The following is a 26,075-nucleotide window of genomic DNA, read 5'->3' as shown; positions in this document are numbered from 1 at the left end:
TCCAGAAGATTATTTTGGCCCGCAGATTCAAGTCTTGTTAATTTAGCAATCATCAACCAAAACTAGTGCAGCACACTGGCATGTTCAATTAGCATGATCACAGATTCTAATAACTGAGGTTTAGTCAGGATTGTTTGATCAATGAAGTTATGCAAACAGTTTAGAAATAGTGCAAACAATTTAGAAAGAGTGTTAAAAGGTAAATGAAGCTTCTTGCATTGGCAATCATTCTTTACAAAGCTATTCAGGGTGCTAGATTTTTTTAAACTATGTAACTGATCTTCCCAGGTGCTTCCTGACAGTATAGAGCCAAACAGGAACTATCCAAAGCAGCTTTGTAATTATACAAAGTCATCACAGCTTTTTTACAGGTGAAATATTGTATCTCATTTCCTTCATTTGTACTTTTATTTTTATTCAATTAGCAATGGAAGCCATTGGCAGACTTTTAAGGATCAAAGATGTAAAAGATGAAAAATCTAATTTTCTTCTTCAATATCTAAAGGCACTGCAGCATTAATTTCAAACAACTTTAGTGCCTGATGCAGTGATTTTGAAAGTTTCTGACTTCATATGAGAAAGACAAGGTATGTGAGGCAATATCTTTTATCGGACCAACTTCTGATGGTGAGAGAGAAACTTTCAAGCCACACAGGGCTCTTCTTTAAATCTTGGAAAGATACGGTGGCTTGAAAGCTTGTGTCTCTAATCAGCAGAAAGAAGTTGGTCCAATTAAAGGTATTACCTCACACACTGTGTCTCTCTAATATGCTGGGACTAATAGAACTACAACTACGTGTCACAAGTGAAACTTACTTCATAGTAACTGTACATTCTTTGAGAGGTGTGATCCCTATCTATATTGCTCAGTGGAGACAGTCATCCATTTTCATTTGCTCTTCCTCCAAAGATTTAATTTTCTTACCCTTTTCTTTTTTGCAGTCCCCTAGTCTCCCAGCAGCCACCCACCATCCATTGACTCTTCTCTCTTTCTTCTTTTAAATGTACAGTATACGTTGTGCCTCCAAAAACTGGCACTCTCTGGACCAGCAACATCCCTCATCTAGCAGGACCAGAAATGCTCCTGGACCAGAGAGACTGGGAGCCTAGGGCCCAGAGGGACAGCCAGGATGGGGCAATAGGGTCAGCAGCCTGGTGGGGGCAGCGCAGGACTGGGGCTGGAGCCCTGCAGCAGCCTTTAGCAGCCCGCAGCAATGCCGGGGCCAGGCTGGAGTCCCCCAGCAGCATGGGTTGGCGTGGAGCCGAAGTTTTTTGGAATCCCCCCAGGAGCGTAGGGCCAGGGTATCGCAGCAGCCCCCGGAAGCATGGGGCTGGAGTTGAGCCCCGCGATAGCTTGGGGCTGAAACCCACCGCAGCCCACTAGAGCACCAGCCGGCCCTGAGTCCTGCAGCAGCCCTCTGGAGAATAGGTAAGAACTCCAAAGCAGCCCTCTGGAGCACGGGGCCAGAGTCCCACGGCTGGCCCTGGAGCCTCCCAGCTGCATGGGGCTGGATCTCTGTGGCAGGAGATTCTGGCCTGTGCTGCACAGAGAGCTGGGCAAGCAGCCCCCCCAGGTTGGGGGAGAGGAGAGGGTGAGGCAGGGTTCTTCCTGGGGGAGCTTGCCAGCAGCAAGCGATGGGGCTTGGGGCAAGAGACCATCCCTGGTCCAGCAAATTCTCTCATTTGCGACTGGTGAGGTCCAACCTGTATTTTAAAAATTGCATCAAGTCCAAATTAATTCCTTGGGGGCACCCACCTCTAAAGACTCTATTTTGAATTTGGGGCTTCCAAAAAATGCCAGCTCAGCTGCAAAGTAGTGTGCCTGTTGTAATGCATATTTAGAGAACAAAACAGTCAGGTACAAGAACATTACAAAGCAGCGCTAACATTCAGAGTCTGTATCTTCCCATGGCTTTAGACAGCAAGAAACTGAAAAGAAGAGCTGAGCGGTGGAAGTAAAATAAAAATTTAGAGTAAGATTTTCAAAAGGACCTAAAGGAGTTTGGTGCCCAAGTCTCACTGACTTTCAACCATAGCGAGACAAATAACTAATTATCTTAGGGAATAAAATCACAAAAGCAACAATCAACATGAATTTCTTCAGTAACGTATTCTTTAAACCTTTTGAAATAAGTATTTTGATAGCCTCCTCTACAAGGCTATATAGCATTAAAGATACTCTTTTATCCTCATAATTTCACTCTTTACTTTTGTAGAAATTTCTTACAGAGTTTAGCCACATATTTTTGATGCGTAGAAGACATATCCAACTGAAAGTATAAAGCAAAATGGCTTGAAAAAGCAAAAATTCAGGCAATTTACCTCTGTAGCAGACAAACGTTTATCTCCATTATCACTGCCAACACCTGAATCAGAATCCTTCTTACTTGGATATATGTCGTCAATGCTAAATGTAAAACAAATGCCAACAGAAAGTTATCTTAGTGTGCAGTAAGAGCCTGATCCTGATCTTAGTGAAGTCACTGCTAGGGATGTAAAGTGTTAACTGGTTACCTGGGTGATGCTTACTGATTAAGTGGTTAACCAATGGCCTGGACTGGCTAGAGCAGCACCCCAGCTGTGGTGCAGTGGGCCTAACCGGAGCAGACTGTTGCCTGCACTGCAATGTGGTGAGCCTGGCTTGAGCGGCCCTTACCTGTGGCACAGCATGGCCAAGTGGGCCCAGCCGAGCTAGAGCAGTCCCCCACCCTCATTGTGGGGGCCACTCCAACCTGGCCAGGGCCACCGTGCTGCACCACAGATAGGGAGCAGGGGAACCACAGGCGGGGGGCCACTCCTGCTGGCTGGGCCCTCTGCACCTTGCCACAGGTGGCCCCCACCACAGCATACCATTTAACTGGTTAACTTTTGGAATAAGCTTTTACATCACTAGTCAGTTCCAAAACTCCTATTAGCCTCTATGTGAAGTAAGACCGGCAATGTTATTGAGCAAATGTTCAATGACAAGTTTAATGGATTAAACAAACAAGTCCACAAGTTATTAGTTTAAAAGATTTATTAAAAACATGAAAAAATAAGCTACTGTTAAATCATCTCTTTAGTTCACATTCTGATTTCTTTGCATATCCCCAAGGTGACTTTCAAATAAACTAAAATAGCTGTACTCAGACTATAGTCAACTGAATTGCACATGAGCACTAATATATTAAAAATTAATTAGTATTGGGTGAGAGGGGCTTGGCTCTCCCTAGAGTGTGAAGTAATTAATGACGTATATACCTTTTTGATATGCACTAATTTTAAAAATCCTTGAAGTTTAATTATTTAAATCAGTAAACCATAATAATGTGAGGTACCTGCTGCTCTAGTTTCATTGCCTATTTTGACCTTTACTCATTGTACAATACCCGTATTAGTCATATGTTCATGCTCCTAGGATAATACATTGACCATCACATTTTTCTACATCACACATTTCTATTTTTCATCTAAAAAAATGTAAATTGTAATCTTGCCTAACTCTGCACAGTGTCACTTTTCTCTGCAACTAGACCTGTGTACCAATAAAAAAGAAAAATACAATTTTAAGAATCTTTGTAAAAGCTAAGTCTCAGATTAAGGCTCAGTTTTTACCATCTGTTACCAATAAACAGTGGAATTTTGCATGAAATAATCTGTAGAAAGCCCAGAGATTTTGTGTTTCTTTGGAGGCATTATTATACAATTATGATGATAAACATGAAAACAATATTTTTCATAATTTTTGGTTTTTGTTGGCTAGTGGAAAAGTTAATGAACACAAAAGATATATTTGTGTTAAAGTATATGTGCTAAAATAATAAAAGTATAACACAAGCATTTGGAAAAAGGCTGGTATTCATAATGGGTCCTCCACCATTGTGTTTATAAAATATTATTATTAATGTGGGAGTATCTTGGAGTCCCAATTATGAACCAGCATCTCATTGTTCTAGTCACTTGTAAGAACACAAAACGAAAAAGATGGCAATGTATTTCCCATGAGCAAATTAAATGAAAGCCTTTTCAACTTTGACAGAGTAGATCTCTCTTAGAATAAACTATATGCTCCTCTTACCATTTTAGCGATACTGGTCACAACTAGGGATGTAATAGTGTAGTTGATTAACCAATAAGCAAAATGCATTTCCTCCCCCTTCCACCAGGTAAATTTTTTAGCAGGCTGGCCAGCAGCCCAGCTCAGTTCCAGCTTGTGCCAAAACCAGGAGCTCAGACACTCTCCCACCCCCGACAGGGGCTGCTGTCACCTTGCTTTGCTGCCTCTATCAGAGGCAGCAGCGCGGGGCGACAGGCAACCAATCCACAAGGGGAGCTGATTTTTAAACTGGCTCCCCTTGAGGATCAGCTCTCCCCTGGCACCTCTATTAAAGAGGCAGCAGCACCGAGTAGCAGGGAGCTTCTTAGGAGTGGGGCTGGAGTGCACTGGCTGCCGGTCCTGCCCCCAGGGACTGTAGAATAGTCGAGTAACCGATAATTCATGAGGTTAACTGACATTTAACATCCCTAATCACAACTGCTGAGCTTACACAGAATTTACCATACCGTATTTTCCGGCGTATAAGGCTACTGGGCATATAAGACGACCCCCTAATTTTTTAGTTAAAAGATAGGGTTTCGTCTTATACCCCAGCGCCCTTCCGCCTCCCCGGCTTTGCTCCCGGTGTCCCCGGTCTGCTGGAGACGGTCCCCAGCAGACCAGGGACACCGGGAGCAAAGCCTCTGAGGACGCCCCGGCAGGGGGACAGCCCCAGCGCGCCTGGGATGCCCCACCGCCGGCTTCCCCCGAGGCTTTGCAAAGCTGCATACCCGGCGTATAAGACGACCCCCGATTTTTGGGGGATGTTTTTTAACATCAAAAGTTGTCTTATACGCCGGAAAATACGGTATATCATATCCATTCCAAATTTACGAGGGTTAGGATTTGAGAACTTACCTATAATTCTATCAATTTGTTTGGGAGTTCAAATTAGTGTAAGAATGGATTCTTTAAAAATATGTATCACCTGTTGGTCTTTTTTTTTTTTGTCCCAAATGAGCTTAATAAGGAACAACAAAGACTTTTTAAACTATGTTGATAATTAAAATTCACAGATCCATAGCATACTAGAACTGGAAGGCACCTTGAGAGATAATCAAGTCCACTCTCCTGCCCTTGTGGTAGGACCAAGCACCATCTAGACCGGGGTGGGCAAAAAGGCCTCCACAGGCCGAATCTGGCCCACCAAGTGGGTTGATCCGGCCTGCGGAGGCCCTGCCGCTCCCCCGCCCCCAAGGACAATCAGGCCTTGGGGGCGAGGGAGCACTCAAAACTTCCTCTTGCCCTGTGAGCAGCGCTCAGTGCTTTGAAGCACCACGCACTGCTCACAGGGCGGGAGGAGACATCTCGCGCTCCCCCGCCCCCAAGCCCTAGTGGCCTGGGGGCAGGAGGAGTGTGCAAAGTTTCCTCCGCCTCCTGCTCTGCAAGGAGCACACAGCACTTCAAAGTACGCTCACGCAGGGCAGGAGCAGGGCGAGGGAAGCATTGCACAGCTCCCCCGCCCCCAGGCCAATCAGGGCTTGGGGGCAGGGGAGCACGAGATATCTCCTCTCACCCTGTGAGCAGCATGTGACACTTTGAAGAGCCGCGTGCTCCTCGCAGGGCAGGGGTAGGGCCTGGGGGCGGGGGAACTGCACAAAGCTTCCTTCGCCCTGTCCTGGCCCTGGGAGGAGTGCATGCTCCATGGTCTGGGGGTGGGGAAGTCCAGAAGCATCATGGCCCCACCCCTTCCGGATCAGGCCCCGTTCCTTCCCGGCTGGCCTGGGGCCACTTAACATTTTTTTGAAAATTATTGCCCACCCCTGATCTGGATCATCCCTGACAGATGTCTATCCAACCTGCTCTTAAATATCTCCAGTGATGGAGATGTCCCAACATCCCTAGGAACTTATTCCAGTGTTTAACTACCCTAATAGTTAGGAAGTTTTTTCTAATGTCCAACCTAAATCTCCCATGCTGCAATTTAGGGCCATTGCTTCTTGTCCTACATCAGATGCCAAGGAGAACAATTCTCCCTGCTCCCTGTAACATACTTGAAAACTGCTATTATGTCACCTCTCAGTCTTCTCTTTTCTAAACTAAACAAGCCCAATTCTTCAAGTCTTCTCATAGCTCATGTTTTCTATTCCTTTAATCATTTGTGTTGCTCTTCTCTGGACTTTCTCCAATTTTTCCATATCTTTCTTGTAGTGTGGTGCCCAGGACTGGACACAATACTCCAAATGAAGCCTAATCAGTTCACGAGAAGAATAATTTCTTGTGTCTTGCTCACAACACTCACGTTAATGCACAATGAATCCTGTTTGCATGTCACACTGTTGACTCATATTTAGCTTGTAGTCCATTACCCCTAGATCTCTTTCTGCAGTACTCCTTCCTAGACAGTCACTTCCCATTCTGTGTGAAACGGATTGTTCCTTCATAAGTAGAGTACTTTGCATTTGTCCTTATTAAACTTCAGCCTGTGTACCTCAGACCATCTCTCCAGTTTGTCCACATCATTTTGAATGATGACCCTATCCTCTAAAGTACGTGCAACCCCTCCCAGCTTGGTATCATCATCAAACTTAATAATCATACTCTCTATACCGTCATCTAAATCATTGATGAAGATATTGAACAGAACCGGACCCAAAACAGACCCCTGCAGAACCTCACTTGTTATGCCCTTCCAGCAGAATTGTGAACTGTTAATCACTACTCTCTGAGAATTATCCGGCTAGTTATGCATCCACCTTATAGAAGCCCCATCTAGGTTATATTTTTCTAGTTTATTGATAAGAAGGTCATGCAAGACCGTATCAAATGCTTTACTAAAGTTTAGGTATGCCACATCCACCGCGTCTCCCTTATCCACAAGACTTGATATCCTATCAAAGAAAGCTATTAGATTGGTTTGACATGATTTGTTCTTTACAAATCCATGCTGGCTGTTCCCTATCACCTTATTATCTTCCAGTTATTTACAAATTAATTCCTTAATTACTTGCTCCATTATCTTCCCTAGCACAGAAGTTAAACTGACTGGTCTGTAAATTCCTGGTTGTTTCTTATTTCCCTGTTTATAGATGGGCACTATATGTGTCCTTTTCCAGTCTTCTGGAATCTCTCTGGACTTCCATGACTTTTCAGAGATGATAGCTAAAGGTCTTCTGATACCCCCCTCTATCAGCTCCTTGAGTATTCTAGGATGCATTTCATCAGGCCATGGTGACTTGAAAACATCTAACATTTCTAGGTAATTTTAACTTGTTCTTTTTTTCTTTAACTCCTAAACCTACCCAATTTCCACTAGTATTCACTATGTTAGGCATCCTGTCATCAATCTTCTTGACAAAAACTTTTAATAATGTCCCTTCAAAAAACTGCCGACTCTCTTCAGTTGTTTTTCCTCTCAGTCTTGCTTCCCATGGGACCTTATCTACTAGCTCTCTGAGTTTACTAAAATCTGCCTTCCTGAAATCTATTCTCTTTATTTTACTGTTCTCTCTTCTACCATTCCTTAGAATCATGAACTCTCTGATTTCATGATAACTTTCACTCAAGCTGCTTTCCACTTTCAAATTTTCAACCAGTTCCTCCCCATTGGTTAAAATCTAATCTAGAACAGCTTCCCCCAGTAGCTTTCTCAACCTTCTGAAATAAAAAATTGTCTCCAATGCATTCCAAGAACTTACTGAATAATCTGTGTGCTGCTATGTTAGTTTTCCCATCACCACCAAATCCTGCGCTTTGGATGATTTTGTTAATTGATTAAAAAAGCCTCATCCATCTCTTCTGTCTCGGTGGGTAGTCTGTAGTAGACATCTAGCATGACATCGCTCTTGTTTTTTACCCCTCTTAAACTAACCCAGAGGCTCTCAACAGGTCTGTCTCCTACGTCCATCTCCAATACAGTCCAAGCATATATATTTTTAGTGTATAAACCAATACCTCCTCCCTTTTTTCCCCTGCCTATCCTTCCTGAGCAAACTGTACCCTTCTACACCAATATTCCAATCGTGTGTATTATCTCACATCCCATTATCCCATTGAAGTCTTGTGCATACACCATGTTTGAAGAATTTAGGTTGCAAATAAGATAATTTAATAGAAAAATAAACTGTCTCTGACTTGTTGCTTACAATCGCAGAGTGAGGACTTTGTTTTCTTCCACAGATATTTTTATATAGGCTACCAATAGGATCAGCCCTGCCCATCCTTTCATTCAAATAGTGCTAGTTCCTGTAACACAGCTCTCAAAACCAAGAAACTGCCTGAAAATTAAAGGCATAATCGACAAATACAAAATACACTTTGGCTCTACTCTAACGATGCAAAGGTGATGTAATGCCAGTTTCATTGGCCAGTAAGTTCTGGCTGCTTTGTGCTGCTCTGGTGTACCAATGAATTTGCCCATAACAATTATATTTCTTAAAAATATTAAAGTCAATACTACTTATCTTCCAGTCATTAGAAATATCATATTCTAGCATGGGAGCAGTTACTGTTTAATTTGTGTCTGATATTTTTTAAACAAGGAAATCCCTAGACAAAAAGCGTATTAACTTTGAGGTGAGATTGAGATGACAAATTGGTAATTAGGATCAACATTTTATCACATTATTACAAAATTTAGAATTATAAAGCTAAGAAATTCAGAGTAAATAAAAGAAATCCAAATATACTAACTTTTCAAAGTGTATAGTTAAGACATCTCAAAAACCTTAACTCTGCTGAGCAGTGACAAAATGAGGGAGAAAACATGAAAAACACTCATGTGCATTTAAAAATTAATTGATTCTAATCTGAAATGAATCCATCAAAAACTAAAATGTCTTAATCAAGTTATATGGTTATGGTGAAGGAATGGTATTTAATAATCATCAAGATTACATTTAGGTTATGTTAAAATGTTCTAATCATTCTGAAGTAATACAGCAGTTTCTCTGGAATAAATATTATTAATTTAGATCAAAGTTTTATTCAAAAAGGTACAACTGACATAAACCTACACTGAAAGCACTTGAAGTAAAAATAAAAATAAATTTCACTTGTTTCCAGACCACTAGAACTGATTTATGTGAACAAAGAAGGCAGTGTTAGGCTTTTATACTTACTTCTCTTCCACAGGTTGCTGCAAGTGTGGTCGCTCTATGACATTAAGATAAAGTGAGTCTGCTGTTTTAATCTGGCAAGCCTGTATGCTCAGATATTTGAATATGTGCACTTTACCCTTCATACAAATCTATTAGGATGAGAAAAAAGTTACAACCATAAATACTAAAAAAATTATTTGCTCCAAATTTGACCTTACTGCTATTAACTTTCTAGAAAAATAGCAGACAAGATGTTTTCTATGATTTTACATCATTTAAAAAAATTACAACAAAACAGTGTGCAAACTCATTTTGCAGCTATGGAGAAGACATTAAGAAGTAGCAATGGAGATAATGAGAGTTTTACCAGTGACTTCAATTGTGGCATGTCCACCATGACCCACATGGGTTTGGGCAGGACAGGCACAATTATGTCTTCTATCACGAATACATTCCAGGAGCAACACACATCTCCCTTACCATAAAGAACAACATAAGGATGTAGAAAAAGCAGGAAAAAAAGAGGCAGCCAGTCAACATACGATACATTATAAATCCAGGAGGAAAGTATCATTCCCCTCCACAATGGAGAAAAACAAAATAAATAATATTTTCAGTTTCTAAGTAATATTTTTTTATTTTAAGAAAGTGGTAAATAGGGCACTCAAATCAAATGAACTGTCTCTTTCTATTTAGTTATATTGTCTTTACAAGTTTCTATGCATTTGTCGAATGCCCTTATTAACATTTGAGAAAAAAAATGTAGCCGTGTCTGATTCACTTAGGCTACGTCTAAACTGCACTTTCTTGTGCAAGAAAATATGCAAATGAGGTAAAGCAGTGACTATCGCCATGCCTCATTTTCATAGTTAATGAGCCGCCATTTTTGGGCAAGGGGCCTTTGCACAAAAAGGAGCCATCTATACAGCTCCTTTTTGCGCAAAAACCCCCTCTTGCGCTAGAGCCATTCTGCTGCTTTTTTCAGGCAGAACGGCTCTTGCGCAAGAGGGGGTTTTTGCGCAAAAAGGAGGCTAATTAAGTATGAGAATGAGGCCTAGCGATATTCACCGCATCACCTCATTTGCATATTTTCTTGCGCAAGAAAGCGCAGTATAGACGTAGTCTCATAGTTTTGAATCAGCTTCATGGTTAGTGAAAAACAGAAAATATTTTCTTTAAGCAAACTATGTCTTATTCTTCTCCATGCCAATCGATCAAAATAATTTTAAGCTCTCAGAATAGAGCTGTAATAGTTTAATGAGTCCAACCAATGACAATGGAAAATTTTGAATATTAGAAGCCTACAGAGAACAATGACATTTCCTTCAGTTATACTGTAATACTCACTTACAGAATCAGAGATTTACTTGGACACTGCAAGTATCCACATACAACAAAATCGAGACTGTGTTGAGGTTCCTAATATATCCCACAACTAGTCTCCTTTTATGAGCCACTAGAAGATTTAGACAGTGTTGCTTGGGCCCTTAACTCAACTGATTTTTTGTTATCTTCATTTCATTCATTGCTCTGGTGTGGGGATGGGGGTTCAGTATGAACACTGCCTCAGGAAGAGAGCAGCAGTTTGGGGCCAGATGAGAAGCGTCTCTCCATGCCTGCTACAGCGCCAGCAGGCACAGATGGGGAGAAGTGCATGTACCCCAGCTGGGTCAGGTCCAGGTTCATTCACCCCTGCATTCCCCTGTCAGCCTCTCTGCCTTCCCTAAAAGGCACCAGGGAAGGTGAGAGGCTCAGTCCTGAGGCAGTCCTGGAAGTGAGGGGTGGAGATGCAACCCCAGTCAGCCCTTTTCACTTGCCCAGTGATTCTGTCTCTTTTCTGTATGATAAGCCTCTCTTCTGTATGATAAGCACTTTCATCCCAGGCACATCCCATTTTCCTGTCACAACCAAACGCTTACTTCACCTTAGTTTATGATAAGAGGAAGCTGTATGCCGAATTTGGTGGTCCTACCTCTTTCCATTTAAGAGTACTTCTTGGACAGATACAGACAGACGGACACATACACAAGCTCCCATAGAGATAGGAACCTGCTGAGTACCACCAAATGTTCTAATGATACCCTCTGCAGTAATTGTTGAGCATCCTCAACATTTGCCCTCCCCTTTCTTTCAGTGAATCTGAGTACCAATTCTCAATGCAGTACAAAGGATTTAAAAAAAAGATCACAAAGAATAAGTTGTTTCGTTTCTTAAGTACAGTAATCTTCCGATAATCCGGCACCTTTAGGACCCAGGGGGTGCTGGATTATCAGATATGTGGGACTATCGGAAGGGGGGGGCTATGAGGGGTCTAAGGTAGTGTGGAGGGGATGCCACCCCAGATCCCTCATAGCCCCCCCTTTCGATAGTCTGGCTCTGCCCCAGGCGTCCCCGATTCAGCCGCTGCTGGCTAGTTTCAGCAGCAGCTGAATCGGGATGCCTGCGGCAGAGCAGCTGGGGTGCTGCCGGGTTGGTCCCGCAGTGCCGAGGAGCAGCGCTACGGGACCTATCGGCAGCACTCCAGCTGCTCTGCCTCTGGCTTCCCTGATTCAGCCACTGGTCAGTTTCAGCAGCGGCTGAAATGGGGAAGCAGGGGGCAGAGCAGCTCCAATGGTCCGGCTGCCCGGAGCACTTCTGGGTTCCTGATGGTGCCGGACCATCAGGAGTGCCGGACCATCTGATGCCGGACCAATGGGGTTTTACTGTACTCTGTAATGTCATCTCCAAAACAGGAGTACATTTGGGATTTTTCCAGTTGCATACCTGCAGTTTCTTTCTTTCCTGGATGGGTATAAAATTTTCCTTTTTCTTGGCATGCTAGACATGTTCATTTCTGGCTATTTATTAGTAGTAGCCATTGAAGGAAGTCAGGTGAATGATAAAGTTTAAAGATGTATTTATAAGGAAGCTGAAATTTTAGTGGCAATATATTCTAGAATGACTGTTCAGGTGCTATGTATGCTCAAGAGCACAAGTGCTTGAAGAGACCTACCATCTCCTATTTAAATTTCACAAAAAATTCTAGCTCAAATCAATTGACTGCAATAATTAAGACCCCACAGATAACATTGCTGAGCTTGCAGTCTTCGGAAAACAACAAGATAATGAAGTTTTATACTAGACTCAGGCTGTTCTTGATATCATCTAGCCTACCTTTATGCTAAATCACAACTTAAGTGATACACATTACTTACTTGTGCTGGTGGAGACTGCAGAGGATTGTTTTCAAGAAGTAATACTTGTAACTGCACCATCTTTCTAAAACAAATTGGAATCACGAGCACTTTATTGCAGGAAAAGTCAAACTTTACCAAGGGAAGATCTACTAGTTCTAAAAGTAATAGAAAGGATCATTGTTATTATATTTCTTTATGTGACAAAATAAATGAAATATTTTGGGGTACGATCCTATTTTTAACTGGAAAAAGTAAGCATTCCACAGTATAATGAATTCAATATATTTTTCCTCTAAAAACAAGTTGTGAATGATCCTGTTACTTTAGTTATGAACTCTGTAGACCTTATAAATACATTCAGTTTACAATGTCTACCCAGTGCTGTAGTCACATTCTTAAATTTCCAAACCAATTTGGCTGCTGGCGGTTGCTTAAAATAAAATCAAATACCTTTCATGTTGCAAAAGGAAGTACGGCTATTTTTAATCTATACATTTATAAACAATGTTTTACAAAGAAATTCTGTACCATATTAAGTAGAAATAACTGACAACTTCAGTTTCTAGTCATATAAACTATTGTTTGTAGGTTGGGGTACAATGTATTGCACTGTTTTTTCAAAGGAGTAATATGGCTCCTTCAAGTCACTCTCAGTCAAAGATACCTTCTTTGGGATTGCTGATCAGGCAGAGTCAGGAAAGAAGGCTGCTTTCTAATTTATGCTACAGCATCAGATTACTAAGGGATGATCAGTACTGATGACAAACTCTGGAAATCCTGATCTCTCCAAAAGCATTGCCACAATAAGCAATGCTGCCACAATAAGGGACAGAAATTGGATTAAGAAAGAAAATAACCAAATAAAGTCTCTTTCTCCCAACATATTATTAATGTTGATGTTAATTTGGGTGACTAGAAAGAATCAAAGCAAGCCAAAAGAGTAACTGTTCCCTTTTGTGGGCAGGTCTTCATTATTAGCACGCTCAACTTTTTTTAATGCTTTTTATGACTAATATTGAATCACTCAATCATTTAATCCTTACTTGTCCTCAACAGAAATTTTGTTGGAATAAGAACTTCAAAAATATAGAGCAGTTTTTAAACTAAAAGCTGGGGAAAAGCTGATGCAGAGGAGCACATGGATTGGACAGAGACATCTCTTAGGGGAGAGTCTATTAATACAGATTCTCTATATTCCAGTAAAGAGGAGAGGATGGAAGATGATAAAATATGGATACAATCAGATAAGAAACAGTCATCTGAAAAAATCAACTGAAAACAGTCATCTGAAAGAGAGTGCCATTCAAATACATCAGGACATGGCAGCCAGCTAAATAGTGATAAATTTTTCAAGTGATAATACACAAATGCTAGAAGTCTAAATAATAAGATGGGTGAACTAGAGTGCCTTGTATGTAATGAGCATATTGATATAATAGGCATCACAGAAACTTGGTGGAATGAGGACAATCAATGGGACACACTCATACCAGCTACAAAATATACTGGGGGAACAGAACAGGTCATTCTGGTGGGGGAGTGGCAGTATACATGAAAGAAAATGTAGATTCAAATGAAGTAAAAATCTTAAATGAACCTGCATAATAAGGGTATTGCAGAAAGGACATATTTTCACCTGAGCAGGATAGCGTTAGTGACTATGAAATGTTAAGGAGATCAGACAGGCTATCAAAATAAAAACTCAATAATGGTGGGGGATTTCAACTATCTCCATGTTGACTGGGTACACATCATCTCAAGTCAGGATGCAAAGATAAAAGTTTCTTGACGCCTTATATGACTGCTTCTTGGAGCAGCTGGTTCTGGAACCCATAAGAGGAGAGGCAATTATTGATTCAGTCCTAAGTAGAGCACAGGATTTGGTCCAAGAGGTCATTATAATTGGATGGCTTGGAAATAGATACCATAATGTAATACAATTTAGCATCCCCATGGTGGGAAAAACACATCAGAAGCTTAACACTGTGGCATTAGCTTCTGTACCTAATGACTGGAAGATAGATAACATCAGGCTAATATTTAAAAAGGGCTCTAGAGGTGATCCTGGCAATTACAGACTGGTAAGTTTAATGTCAGTACCAGGCAAATTAGTTGAAACTATAGTAAAGAATAAATCTGTCAGACACATAGATGGTTTCAGTAAAGGGAAATCATGCCTTACTAATCTACTAGAGTCCTTTGAGGGGGTCAACAAACATGTGGATAAGAGGGATCCAGTGGATATAGTATACTTAGATTTCGAGAAAGCCTTTGACAAGGCCCCTCACCAAAGGCTCTTAAGTAAAATAAGTTGTCCTGGGATAAAAGGAAAGGTCCTTTCATAGACTGATAATTGGTTAAAAGACAGGAAACAAAGGGTAGGAATAAATTGTAAGTTTCAAGAGTGGAGAGAGGTAACTAGTAGTGTCCCCCAAGAGTCTGTAATGAGACAATTCCTATTCAACTTATTGATCTACAAAAGGGGTAAATAGTAAGGTGGCAAAATTTGCTGATGATACCAAACTGCTCAAGATAATTAAGACCAAAGCAGACTGTGAAGAGCTTCAAAAAGATCTCACCAAATTAAGTGATTGGGCAACAAAATGGCAAATGAAATTTAATGTTGATAAATGTAAAGTAATGCACATTGGAAAAAATAATCCCAACTATACATAAAATATGATGGTGACTAATTTAGCTATAACTACTCAAGAGAGATCTTGGAATCATTGTGGATAGTTCTCTGATAACATCCACTCAATTTGCAGTGGCAGTCAAAAAAGCAATTTTATGAATCATTAAAAAAGGGATAGGCAATAAGACAGAGAATATCTTATTGCCTCTATATAAAACCATGGTATGCCCACATCTTGAATACTAAGTACAAATATGGTCGTCTCATCTCAAAAAAAATATATTGGCACTGGAAAAGATTCGGAAAAGGGCAACAAAAATTATTAGAGGGTTGGAAAAAGACTTTTCAGCTTAGAAAAGAGGAGACTAAGGGGGGATATGATAGAGGTCTATAAAATCATGACTGGTGTGGAAAAAGTAAATGAGGAAAAGTTATTTACTTGTTCCCATAGTATAAAATCTAGGGATCACCAAATGAAATTAATAGGTAGCAGGTTTAAAACAAAGAAAAGGAAGATTTTCTTCACACAGCGCACAATCAACCTGTGGAACTCCTTGCCAGAGGATGTTATGAAGACTAGGACTTTAACAGGGTTCAAAAAAGAGCTAGATAAATTCATGGAGGTTGGGTCCATCAATGGCTATTAGCCAGGATGGGTAGAAAGGGTATCCCTAGCCTCTGTTTACCTGGAAATGGATGACAGGAGAGGGATCACATGATGATTCACTGTTGTGTTTACTCCCTCTGGGGCATCTGGCATTGGCTACTGTTGGCAGACAGGATAGTGGGCTAGATGGACCTTTGGTCTGACCCAGTATGGCCATTCTTATGTAACTTCAAGATTTAGCCCAAAAAGTATCTGCTTTCATAACTGCATCTTATCCCCACAAATCCCGTAAATTTATAATCTTCATATCTAGACTCACCTCATGCATTATGATATATACATGCCTAAGGTATTTGTAAGAACCACCCATTTGATGTCTTATTGCTTTATCATCATCAAAATACACATATACCATTTTATGTCAATACTGCATGTCAATGTGTAAAACTGACCCACAACAGTTAATGGTGTTGGTAATCAAGCACCAGAAGAAGAGGTGAGGGGACAATATAGAATTTCTTCTGATGCATTTCCGAAGGTATCATTTAGACAACAGCATAATATGCAATTTCAACTCATACAAAAGCAGTTCTGACCTGATTATGCATCTAATTCAAGTACAGGTACAATGAATTCAGTAATAAAACACAGTACTTTTATTTTAAGTACTTCATACTTTTCTTCAAGATTCCTAAAATAATTCTAAGACACTACAGGGGTTGATCCTCAGCCAGTATAAATTTTCCTAACTCCACAATAGAGCTAAAACATATCCCAGGAGAGGTTCTGTCTGCATAAGTCATTAATAAATAATAAACAAATTATTTGAAGACAAGTATAAATCCACCATGAATCAGAAAGATAATTCATTATAAAAAAGACCCACATGTTCCCCCTGCTAGACAGTAAGTACTGTAAAATTTTGCTTCTACTCAGTAATCCAAACTGAACTAATTATAGCACATGGAAATTGTGAGGTTTTTATTCTTACTTATTTACATTATTAAATACATGCATACGTTCAAAGTTTTGATTAAAAGAATTTTAAAGGTCTTTATTTTATTTTTTTTACCTTGTGGTAAAACCTTGAGGTAATTTCTTCTGATATTCAGTTCTCTTAGAGATTTCAACTGGCCTATCTGCTGTGGCAAAGCAGTGATTTCATTGCAGCTGACATCCTACATTAAAAGCAATAAGGAGATAATGAACTACCTTTCCTCAAGACAGTTGACTATTATGGGTGTGAAATCAAAGTACTTTGTTGATCTATTAAAATATGTGTTGCAGGTTAATGAAATGTAAATCCTTATAACCTACCATGTGTCATCTTTGCACTGAAAAAGATGTGCAAGCCATGTGATAAATGTCACATCACATAAAACCAAAATACAGCATTTACTTAGATTTGCTAAGTGAAGTTACACAAAGTGCCATTTGGGCTGCCTGTTACTTTTTCTACATCTGTTTTTGGTTTTTCAGTATTTTCTGAACAACTTGGCAATCTTTTGGAGGTTGGAGAGAACACTGATAGGAAACAATCTTCTAAAATCAAGTTGCTGTCGTTTGATGGATTTCTAAATTACTTACTTGCAGGGAAGTTTGGTGAGGACATATTAGAAGTTGAATTTCATCTTTTTAAAATCAATTTCAATATTTTTCTTTTTTTAAACACCAAAATGCAAGAAACACAAAAGTGTGACAACTGCAGTTATTTTTTGTGCAGTAATTTAAAAACTGGATATAGGAAGGGGCTCACAATTACTGGTAGGTATGCTTTTCATACTTCAGGCTTACACAGAGAAGGAGGGAAATCTCCTCTTACAAAAGACACCTATTACACAGAGAGAAAGAAAACTTGCAATTTAAGATAATGGGAAAAACTCTCCACTTTTACACTAATCACTTATTTTATGGGAAATATGGAGGATGTTAAAAAAGCAGTAAATAAAAATTTTCAAAAGCATGTGACTTAAAAGCATGAGTTGCATTGAAAACAAAGGAATTTAGATTCCAAAATCATATAGGTGCTTTTCCCCTTTTTTATAAAAATTAGAAAATTATAGCATGCTAGAACTGCATGAAGTCATTAAGTTCAGTCCCCTGCCTTCATGGCTGGACCAAGCACCATCTAGATCATCCCTGACAGATGTCTGTCTAACCTGCTCTTAAATATCTCCAATGATGGAGATTACACAACATCCTTAGGCAATTTATTCCAGTGCTTGGCTACCCTGACAGTTAGGAAGTTATTCCTAATATGCAACTGAAACCTCCCTTATGCAATTTAAGCCCATTGATTCTTGTCCTATCATCAGAGGTTAAGGAGAATACTTTTTCCTCCCTCCTCCTTGTAACACCCTTTTATGTACTTGAAAGCTGTTATGTCCCCTCTCAGTTTTCTCTTTTCCAAACATGCTCCCAGAAAAGAGAGCCCTGGTTTTGGGAGATGCAACATATATACCATGTCTTCCTCTTCCCCTTTATTCACAAGGCTTGTTATCCTATCCTATCAGGTTGTTTTGACAAAATTCATTCTTAACAATCCATGCTGTTACTTATCACCTTATTGTCTCCCTGATGTTTGCAGATGGATTCCTTAATTATTTGCTCTGTTATTTTTCTGGGCACAGAAGTTAAGCTGACTGGTCTTTAGTTTCCTGAGTTGTTCTTATTTCCCTTTTTATAGATGGGCACTATATTTGCTCTTTTCCAGTCTTCTGGTATGTTTCCCGACTTCCATTACTTTTTCAAAAATGATAGCTAAAGGTTTAGATGCCTCCTCTATCAGCGCCTGGAGTATTGCAGGATGCATTTCATCAGGCTCTGGTGACTTGAAGACATCTAACTTTTCTAAGTGATATTAATTTGTTCTTTTCCTATTTTAACTTCTGAACATACTCAATTTTCACTGGCATTCACTATGTTAGGCATCCAATTGCTACCAACCTTCTTGATGAAAACCGACACAAAGCAGGTAAGCACCTCTGCCATTTCCAAGTTTTCTGTTATTGTTTTTGCCTCTTCACTGAGCAATGGGCCTACCCTGTCCTTGGTCTTCCTCTTGTTTCTAATATATTTGTAGAATGTTTTAGTATTATCTTTTATATCTCTAGCTAAAATGAGCTGGTTTTTTCGCCTTCAACTTTCTAATTTTGCCCCTAGATACTTGTTTTATTCATCTTTCGTACTTTGACCTAGTTTTCACTTTTTATAGGACTCCTTTTTGATGTTCAGATCATTCAAGATCTCCTGGTTAAGCCAGGGCAGTATCTTGCCATACTTACTACCTTTTCTACATGGTGGAAGGACGTGCTCTTAATAATGTCCCTTTGAAAAACTGCCAACTGTCTTCAATTGTTTTTCCTCTTAGTCTTGCTTCCCATGGGACCTTACCTACCAGCTTCCTGAGTTTAGTGAAGTCTGCCTTCTAGAAATACACTGTCTTTATTTTACTGTTCTCCTTTCTACCATTCCTTAGAATCATGATCACTTTCACCAAAGCTGTCTTCCACTTTTAAATTCTCAACCAGTTCCTCCCTATTTGTTAAAATCAAATCTAGAACAGCCTCCCTCAGTAGCTTTCTCCGTATTCTTGAAGTAAAAAATTGTCTCCAATACATTCCAAGAATTTGATGAATAATCTGTGCCCTACTGTGTTACTTTCCCAACCGATATCTGAATAGTTGAAGTCCCGCATCACCATCAAATCCTGTGCTTTGGATGATTTTGTTAGTTATTTAATAAAAGCCTCATCCTACCCCTTAGGTAGACTGTAATAGACCCCCTGCAATGACATCACCCTTGTTTTCACCCTTTTAAACCTTATCAGAAGACTCTCATCAAGTCTGTCTCCTATGTCCATCTCAACTTCAGTCCAAGTATATACATTTTTATAGTATATACAAGTGTGTGTGTGTGTGTGTCTCTCTCTCTATATATATAGAGACACACACACACACACACACACAAATATGTGTGTGTGTGAGTGTATATATAGAAGTTTATATAAAGCAGCACATGCTCCCTTTTCCCCTGCTTATCCTTCCTGATCAAGCTGTATCCTTCTATACCAATATTCTAATCATGCGTATTTTCCCACCAAGTCTCTGTGATACCAACTATGTCATAGTTGTGTTTATTTTCTTGGTTAAGTTTGCCGCACCTAAAAATTATAATATATACTTTTAATCAGAGAACTTTGCGAATTCATAATGTATATAAATTGTCTAAAACAAGGGATGCAAAACACCTAGAAGAGAGAGCACTCCGCTGGTTAATTTGCAATGACGAGTGCGCATCTCTGACCCTAGTGAGCGCTATGTGCTATGTTCCCGTGATCACAATTTCTAAAAGAGCGATTGCTAAAAAGGCAGAGCTTCCCACAGCTCCCATTGGCCAGGAATGGTGAACCACAGTCAATAAGAGCAGCAGGAGGGGGAAGAGGCTATTCCTGTGGATGATTGATGTAAACAAAAGGTCTCACAGCCCACCAGTGGATTATTCTGAAGGTAATCATGTGCTGAAGCCTGAAATAAATGTATTAATAAATACTGTTGATACATTGATCAAGATTCTAAAAAGCCTAAAATCAGTACCAAAGATCCCCTTTTGCAATTGCAGTTTTTTAAAACAAGATCAAATTAACTTTCAGGCTTTAGCTTTATGTTATCAAGCATATCAGTATGAAGCCAACATGAGACTGAAAGGAATGCAGAACCTTTCGTATAAACCTGTGATGCATTGTCATTTGACTAGCATGGTCCTGAAGGTTTCAATGTGCTGTATAATAGGGAGATCAATAAAAGTAAGGAGACACTGTATCTCCAAGAGTATAATTTCAGTAGTGATAACACTTTTTCCTAAAGAGAAATGGACATTTCCTGAAGACATTAACCCCTACTTTTATGGTTATTGTTTCAAGTGGGAGAGTTGCACCATACTCATGAGCTCAAAGATTAGGCAGTTCCCCCAAATCAGGTTTCAAATTTGAAAGGAGTTTCTCTAATACTATTCAAAGATATTATGTCAATTCCATTTACAAATCAGGAATTTCTTCAAAAAATAATTAATTAGTGAAAAAAATGAAGGGAAAGGGGGCTCTATTTGTCAATAATGAACTAGGTATCAGACACACAAGTCTCCTTATCAGTATCTCACTGCAGCCAAAACTTCCTTCCCTTGTCAAAACAGAGCCAGGAAATTGTTTTAAGTTTTAGACAATGAAATTTAAAAAATCCTTGTTAATGAGTGCACTGGAAGCTGTCTCTTGTGCAAATTACTGTAAAGTGTGGTTAATTACATTGTTCTTAGTTCAAATATTTTTAGAGCTTTACTGCCCTCATTTTAATCTAAAGACTTTAAACAAGTTTATAATTAAGCATTTACCTTTTAGAACAAAGTTTAAAAAGTAAAGTCATCCTCTTGCAGAGAAACTGTAGAGCAGGAATGGGTCTAAAAGGATATTTCTGTGTGTCTATGAATCCTTAATAAAATTAGCTTTGGTTTCAGGATGCAAGAGAATCTTTCCAAGAAGTATAATAATTTGATGGTTGTTAGTAACTCTAAGAATAAAGTCTGCAGGTGACATTTTAAAAAATCCAAGAATAAAACTCCTTTGCTGAGTCAGTGTTCATAGACACAAGATACCCAGAGACAGGAGTATCTTTTATCTGACTAAACACTGCATACAACTTTTTTTATTTTCTGATTGGGTACATAATGACAAATCAAGAGCAATGTACTTCTCCTATATAATATATTACCTTAGTTTGTTTGTATTGTTTTTGTTGCAGCAAATCCTCGTCTTAAACTTTGAAATCATTTTCCAAGCACTATATCAATGTTGTCAAATTAGAACCCAAGAATTTTCTAGTTTTATTAATTTTTAAAATAAACGGACAGTTTTGAATTTTGGTTTCAAGGACTCCCTCGTATAATTAAAATAATGTGCTCCAACTGTCTTTTCAAATGCCAAAGGTTAATATTTGATGAAGGACAGCTTTCTTCTAATAATGTCATTAAATTTTTATCCATTGTCTCCCTGGACAAGCTCTCTTAAATAAGACTAGAGAATAACAGTCAGTTTAAGTTTATTTCTATGGCAAGTGGAATTTGGAGCTCTACAGCAGCATGCAGGTTACCTCCATGCAGCTATGCTCCTTGTACAGAAGGAATGAACAATTCCATCCATAGGCCACATCTCCTCAGCAGTAGAACCAAAGTAATGCTTTTAACAGGCACCTCTTCACAGTCAAGGAGAAGATACACCCCTTAAGATACATATAAACAATCTATATTAATTTCAGTGAAGTGTTAACTGTAAGACTTCTGTTTCAATGTGTGCCCATCTCATTTTTCTAAACTACTACAAATGTTTGGGCCTGCGGGGGGTTTCAACCATCTCAGTCCCATCTACGTCAAAAATCTGATAGCACTTTGAACGCTGATAGCACATAAAATAAATCTTCTGTCTGTTGGCCCACTGGATGATTTGTCAAGAGTCATGTATTTTCCCATTAACTACTAATTCAATTATTGCATTGAAACAAAAGAAAAACTATGTTGATTTCATTATTTATTTTCAAATTTAAATTTTAAAAAGTCATCTTTAAGGTACCTTTGTTGGTTACAGAATTTCATTTTGTTTTTTACTCATAATTAGAACCAACTCAGATAAGGACAGCTAGATTCAATTCTGGTTCAAGCAGACTTAATTTAACAATATTTCAGTTTCAGCATATAATAGTTGCAGTTCCACCTTCATTATCCCTTCTGAAGATGATTAGTTTGTCCAGCTGTACACGAGGACAGAATTTAGTCTGCAGAAACTTTATTACCGGTGATGAAATAAAAAAAATAAAAGAATCCAGATTGACTTTTAAATCTCAGGGTTGAGTTTGCAACATTGACAACAGAAAAAAAAGTTTGCTTATAAACTGAACATATAATATGAAATAATTGAGATGAACAAAATATCATGGAACTCTCAATGTTGTTTTACTGAGTCACTTATCAGCATGGGTCTACAGTCAAGTTGACTGAAACAGAAAAAAATGACCTCAAAGGATTATCTAATTGTGTTGCTACACAGGAACAAGATTAATTTCACTCAACATCTTTAACTTGTAATGATTTCAAATTAGTAGAAAAGACAACTATAGTGTGGTTCCATTCATTTTGGATTTCTTTCTAAAATTATTCTTATAAACGATAATACACATTTATTCTAACAGATGGTCCAAGCAAGGACAGCAATCAGTAGGTTAAGGATAATTAAACAAATGGTGATAGTGGTGGTATGGATATCGATTTTACTTTAATATTTATTAGCTGAAAGGTCAGACATATAAAATGACATTTAAAAAGCAAAATTTTTGCTTTGTTAGAACTTTTTCACCAATCCTACTGAAATCCATTGAATAAGATTCCAGATAGCTTTCAGATGATTGAAACAGTTAATAGTATTCCACTAAATATTCATAGGCCTTTCACCAGATTAATTTTTTTGTTCACTGCCTATTAAAACATTTTCAATTTGGTACTTACTGAAATTTACTATATTGCCAAAGGCCAAATAATTCCTCAACATGGGGACATATGAGTTTACGCAAATGCTCAACACTGACATGAATTTCACCCAGCACATCCATCTAAAAACTCATGATTCAGTTATGAGCTAAAGATTTAATAACCAAGCCAGCTCTTTTAGAGCTTATGCCGTCTCAGACCATATTGAATGCAAGGGAAAATAACTGAACTACTCAATTGTAATTAATTGCAATAACCACAGGAAAGTTATTTTCCTAAATAATATGAGAAAAGAATCTGAATATTCCACTGAAGGGACAGCATCTTAATGGAAATTAAAAAAAACATTTCAATGCTTAATTTCAGAGATTAAAAACAGATTTACACAACAATTTACTTTATGAAATGAATTCATTAAAATTTGGGTACAATAAATAGGGAAAAGTGTGTTATATCTCCATCAGATGGAGAAGGTACATGTGACGTGTGTGCATATCCCACACTGAGATAAAAGGGGTTAAAATCCTGTGGGTGAAGGAAGTCCCACACCTCCAGCCAAACTGGGCATGCTCCAGGTGCTGGGGCAGTATAAAAGGGAGTAGCATAGCTCAGTCTTTGCTGGACAGGAAGGAACTGCTACAGGAGTTCCAGAAGCGGACCAGCAAGAGAGACAGCTGATGGGGAGCTACATACCCAGTAGACTGTATCAATCCTCTAGAACTAATGAAGCCTTAGGGGGACGCTGGTGCTGCAGAGTCTGAAGACCCCCGAAACCATATGGTTCACCCCAACATCCCAAGGGCTACTATATAGACTATGGCCATTAGCCTGCGCTGCCCTGAACTCAAGGGCTATGTTGCAGACTCTGGCAATTAGGCTGTGCTGCCCTGCCTCAAGAGCTACTGGACAGACTCAGGCCATTAGGCCACACTGCCTCACACTGACTCAGGTCACCTATGAACCGACAGCAGTGCAAGCAGCATCTACACACCCCTGAGCCCTGCCCTCACAAGACAGGGTGTGCATTTGCCGTGACAGTAAAATACATTAAAAAAAGTTACATTTCTATAAAACGGTGTTGTACAGCAGCACAGAAACATTTTACTGGTATATACTTTTATTTGGAATACGAAACTCAGCTTAATCCATGACAACCAATCCATATAAACATCTCTGAATTGTATACTGCAGCACTATATCAATATGCTTTAATTTATATTTCTCTTTGACCCATCCAATACACCACGGATTAGCACTTTCTAAACAAATAATCCAATTTGAATAGCAACATAAATAATTGCAATGGGCATCAATGCAAGGGGATTAGGTCACTAGAACTGAATTAACAAAAGATTTAACACACCTTGTGATTTAACATGCTATATTGCAACAATGCAGAAACAGGAAAGAGATTAGTCATATTTTCAGCTTGCACAGAGGTTTTTCTACCTCATGTGCAATTCCTGGTCAATGGGAGCAGTGAAGCTAGTCCTTGGGGCCATGCATAGAGCCCCTGTGGTCACTCCTGAGCCAGAGGGGCATGCTGGCAACTTCCCAGGAGTTGTGTGTCATCATAAATATGACAACCAATGAAATACACATTAAAAAAAAAGCATTAAACATAAGCTATAAATCCCAAGGGAAAGAAAGAAAAATAGAAATCTCCAACTGCAATTAGCCCAATTGTAGTATGGAAGACCTAATCCTGTGAGGTGCTGAGGACTCTCCGCTGCTACTTAAAGACTTCACCCCAGCTTTGTAACTAGCTCCACAGAGGGAGAGACAGTTGGAGGACTGGGATCAAAGTTAACTCAATGCCGTGTAACAGGTTCAGACTCTAAATACAGTAAATTCTTAAATAAAGTGGGTGAGCCGACACTTTCTGACACCAAGGTGATAGACACCTTAGAAATACCCAAGAAAGAAGCAGTAGGTAGGGGGTTGCAATATGTTGCTTTTCTACTAAGCATTCAGGAATAATTCCAGAGCAACTGGTTCATTTACCAATGGCTAAGGTCAAGAGGGCTACATGATCAGAAATAAGCGGAAGACAGACCAAACTCAAAAGAGTTTACAATCTAAGAAAGCAAGTAACATATGAAGGGGAAGGAAAGGACAGAGGAGAAAACATTAAAATACATACAGTCTTTTACTGATTTACAATTTAAAACAAAATTATAAAGTGCCATCTAATTCCTGCCTTCCAACCCCTCAATAATTGGTTGATTTCTCACAGTCATGATAGAAAAGGTAGGTTTTGAGAAAAGGGGACAGTGGTCCATATGGATCACTTCAGAGAAGGCATTCCATGCATAATGGACAGCATGGAAATATTTGAAAGAGAAACTAAAAGGATCTGACAAGATTAGAATAATTTTTTAAACAAAAAGAGCTAAAAAAGGGGGGGGAAAGACAAGTTGTGAGGATCAGCACTAGGAAGTAACTTGAAGGCCAGAACAAGAAACTTGAACACTCTGCAATAAACCAGGGAGCCAGTAGAGAGATTTGAACGGAGGAGTGACTTGGTAGAATAACAGCAAGATTATCATTATTGATGTGCTTTATATGAACCCAAGGAGTATGATGTGTAAGACAGGGAGCCTGCAGAGGAGACATTTACACTATATCATTTTCCTATCAGATGTAATTAAGAAGTTCAGCACATGTTAAGAGGCATTAATTGTGTAACAGTGATTATTGCATCATTGAGTTTTGGCAGGATGTTATTTACAAAATTGATTATATTACAACTAGTAATAAAACAACAAAAACAAACATCCAAATCAGTAACATACCAGTTCCATTAACTGTTTTAGCTGACCTATCTCTTCTGGAAGGGAACCTAGCTTATTGTTACTTGCAATTAAAACTTTTAGAGGAAGACCACACAGGCAAGCTGGCAAAGAAGAAAGCTGATTTCGACTGCAACAGAAGAAACAAAAACAAACATTAAAAATACAGGTTACATTTTGTTGTATGCTCACTTAGAAAATCTGATGTGCTGCAAAAAAAAAAT

The 26,075-nt window shown here is 39.1% G+C and overlaps 1 protein-coding gene across 7 annotated transcripts in view; it reads right to left on the bottom strand.

Moving 5' to 3' along the window:
- The window catches only part of LRCH1 (leucine rich repeats and calponin homology domain containing 1), a 214,563-nt gene that overhangs the window by 72,297 nt on the left and 116,191 nt on the right, over positions 1-26,075 (bottom strand). For all 7 annotated transcript variants that reach the window (XM_075919027.2, XM_075919026.2, XM_075919025.2 and 4 more), the window contains 5 exons: positions 25,855-25,981; positions 16,605-16,710; positions 12,309-12,445; positions 9,136-9,263; positions 2,323-2,407 (listed from right to left, as the gene is read on the bottom strand). In XM_075919027.2, coding sequence (XP_075775142.2) covers positions 2,323-2,407; positions 9,136-9,263; positions 12,309-12,445; positions 16,605-16,710; positions 25,855-25,981 — 583 coding nt within the window. The remainder of the gene's footprint in view (positions 1-2,322; positions 2,408-9,135; positions 9,264-12,308; positions 12,446-16,604; positions 16,711-25,854; positions 25,982-26,075) is intronic.

Source organism: Pelodiscus sinensis, chromosome 1 (assembly GCF_052426305.1).
Source record: "Pelodiscus sinensis isolate ZL-2025 chromosome 1, ASM5242630v1, whole genome shotgun sequence".
NCBI classification, from domain to species: domain Eukaryota; kingdom Metazoa; phylum Chordata; order Testudines; family Trionychidae; genus Pelodiscus; species Pelodiscus sinensis.
The sequence above is the reverse complement of the archived record's forward strand: the minus strand, read 5'-3'. Positions and strand labels throughout refer to the sequence as shown.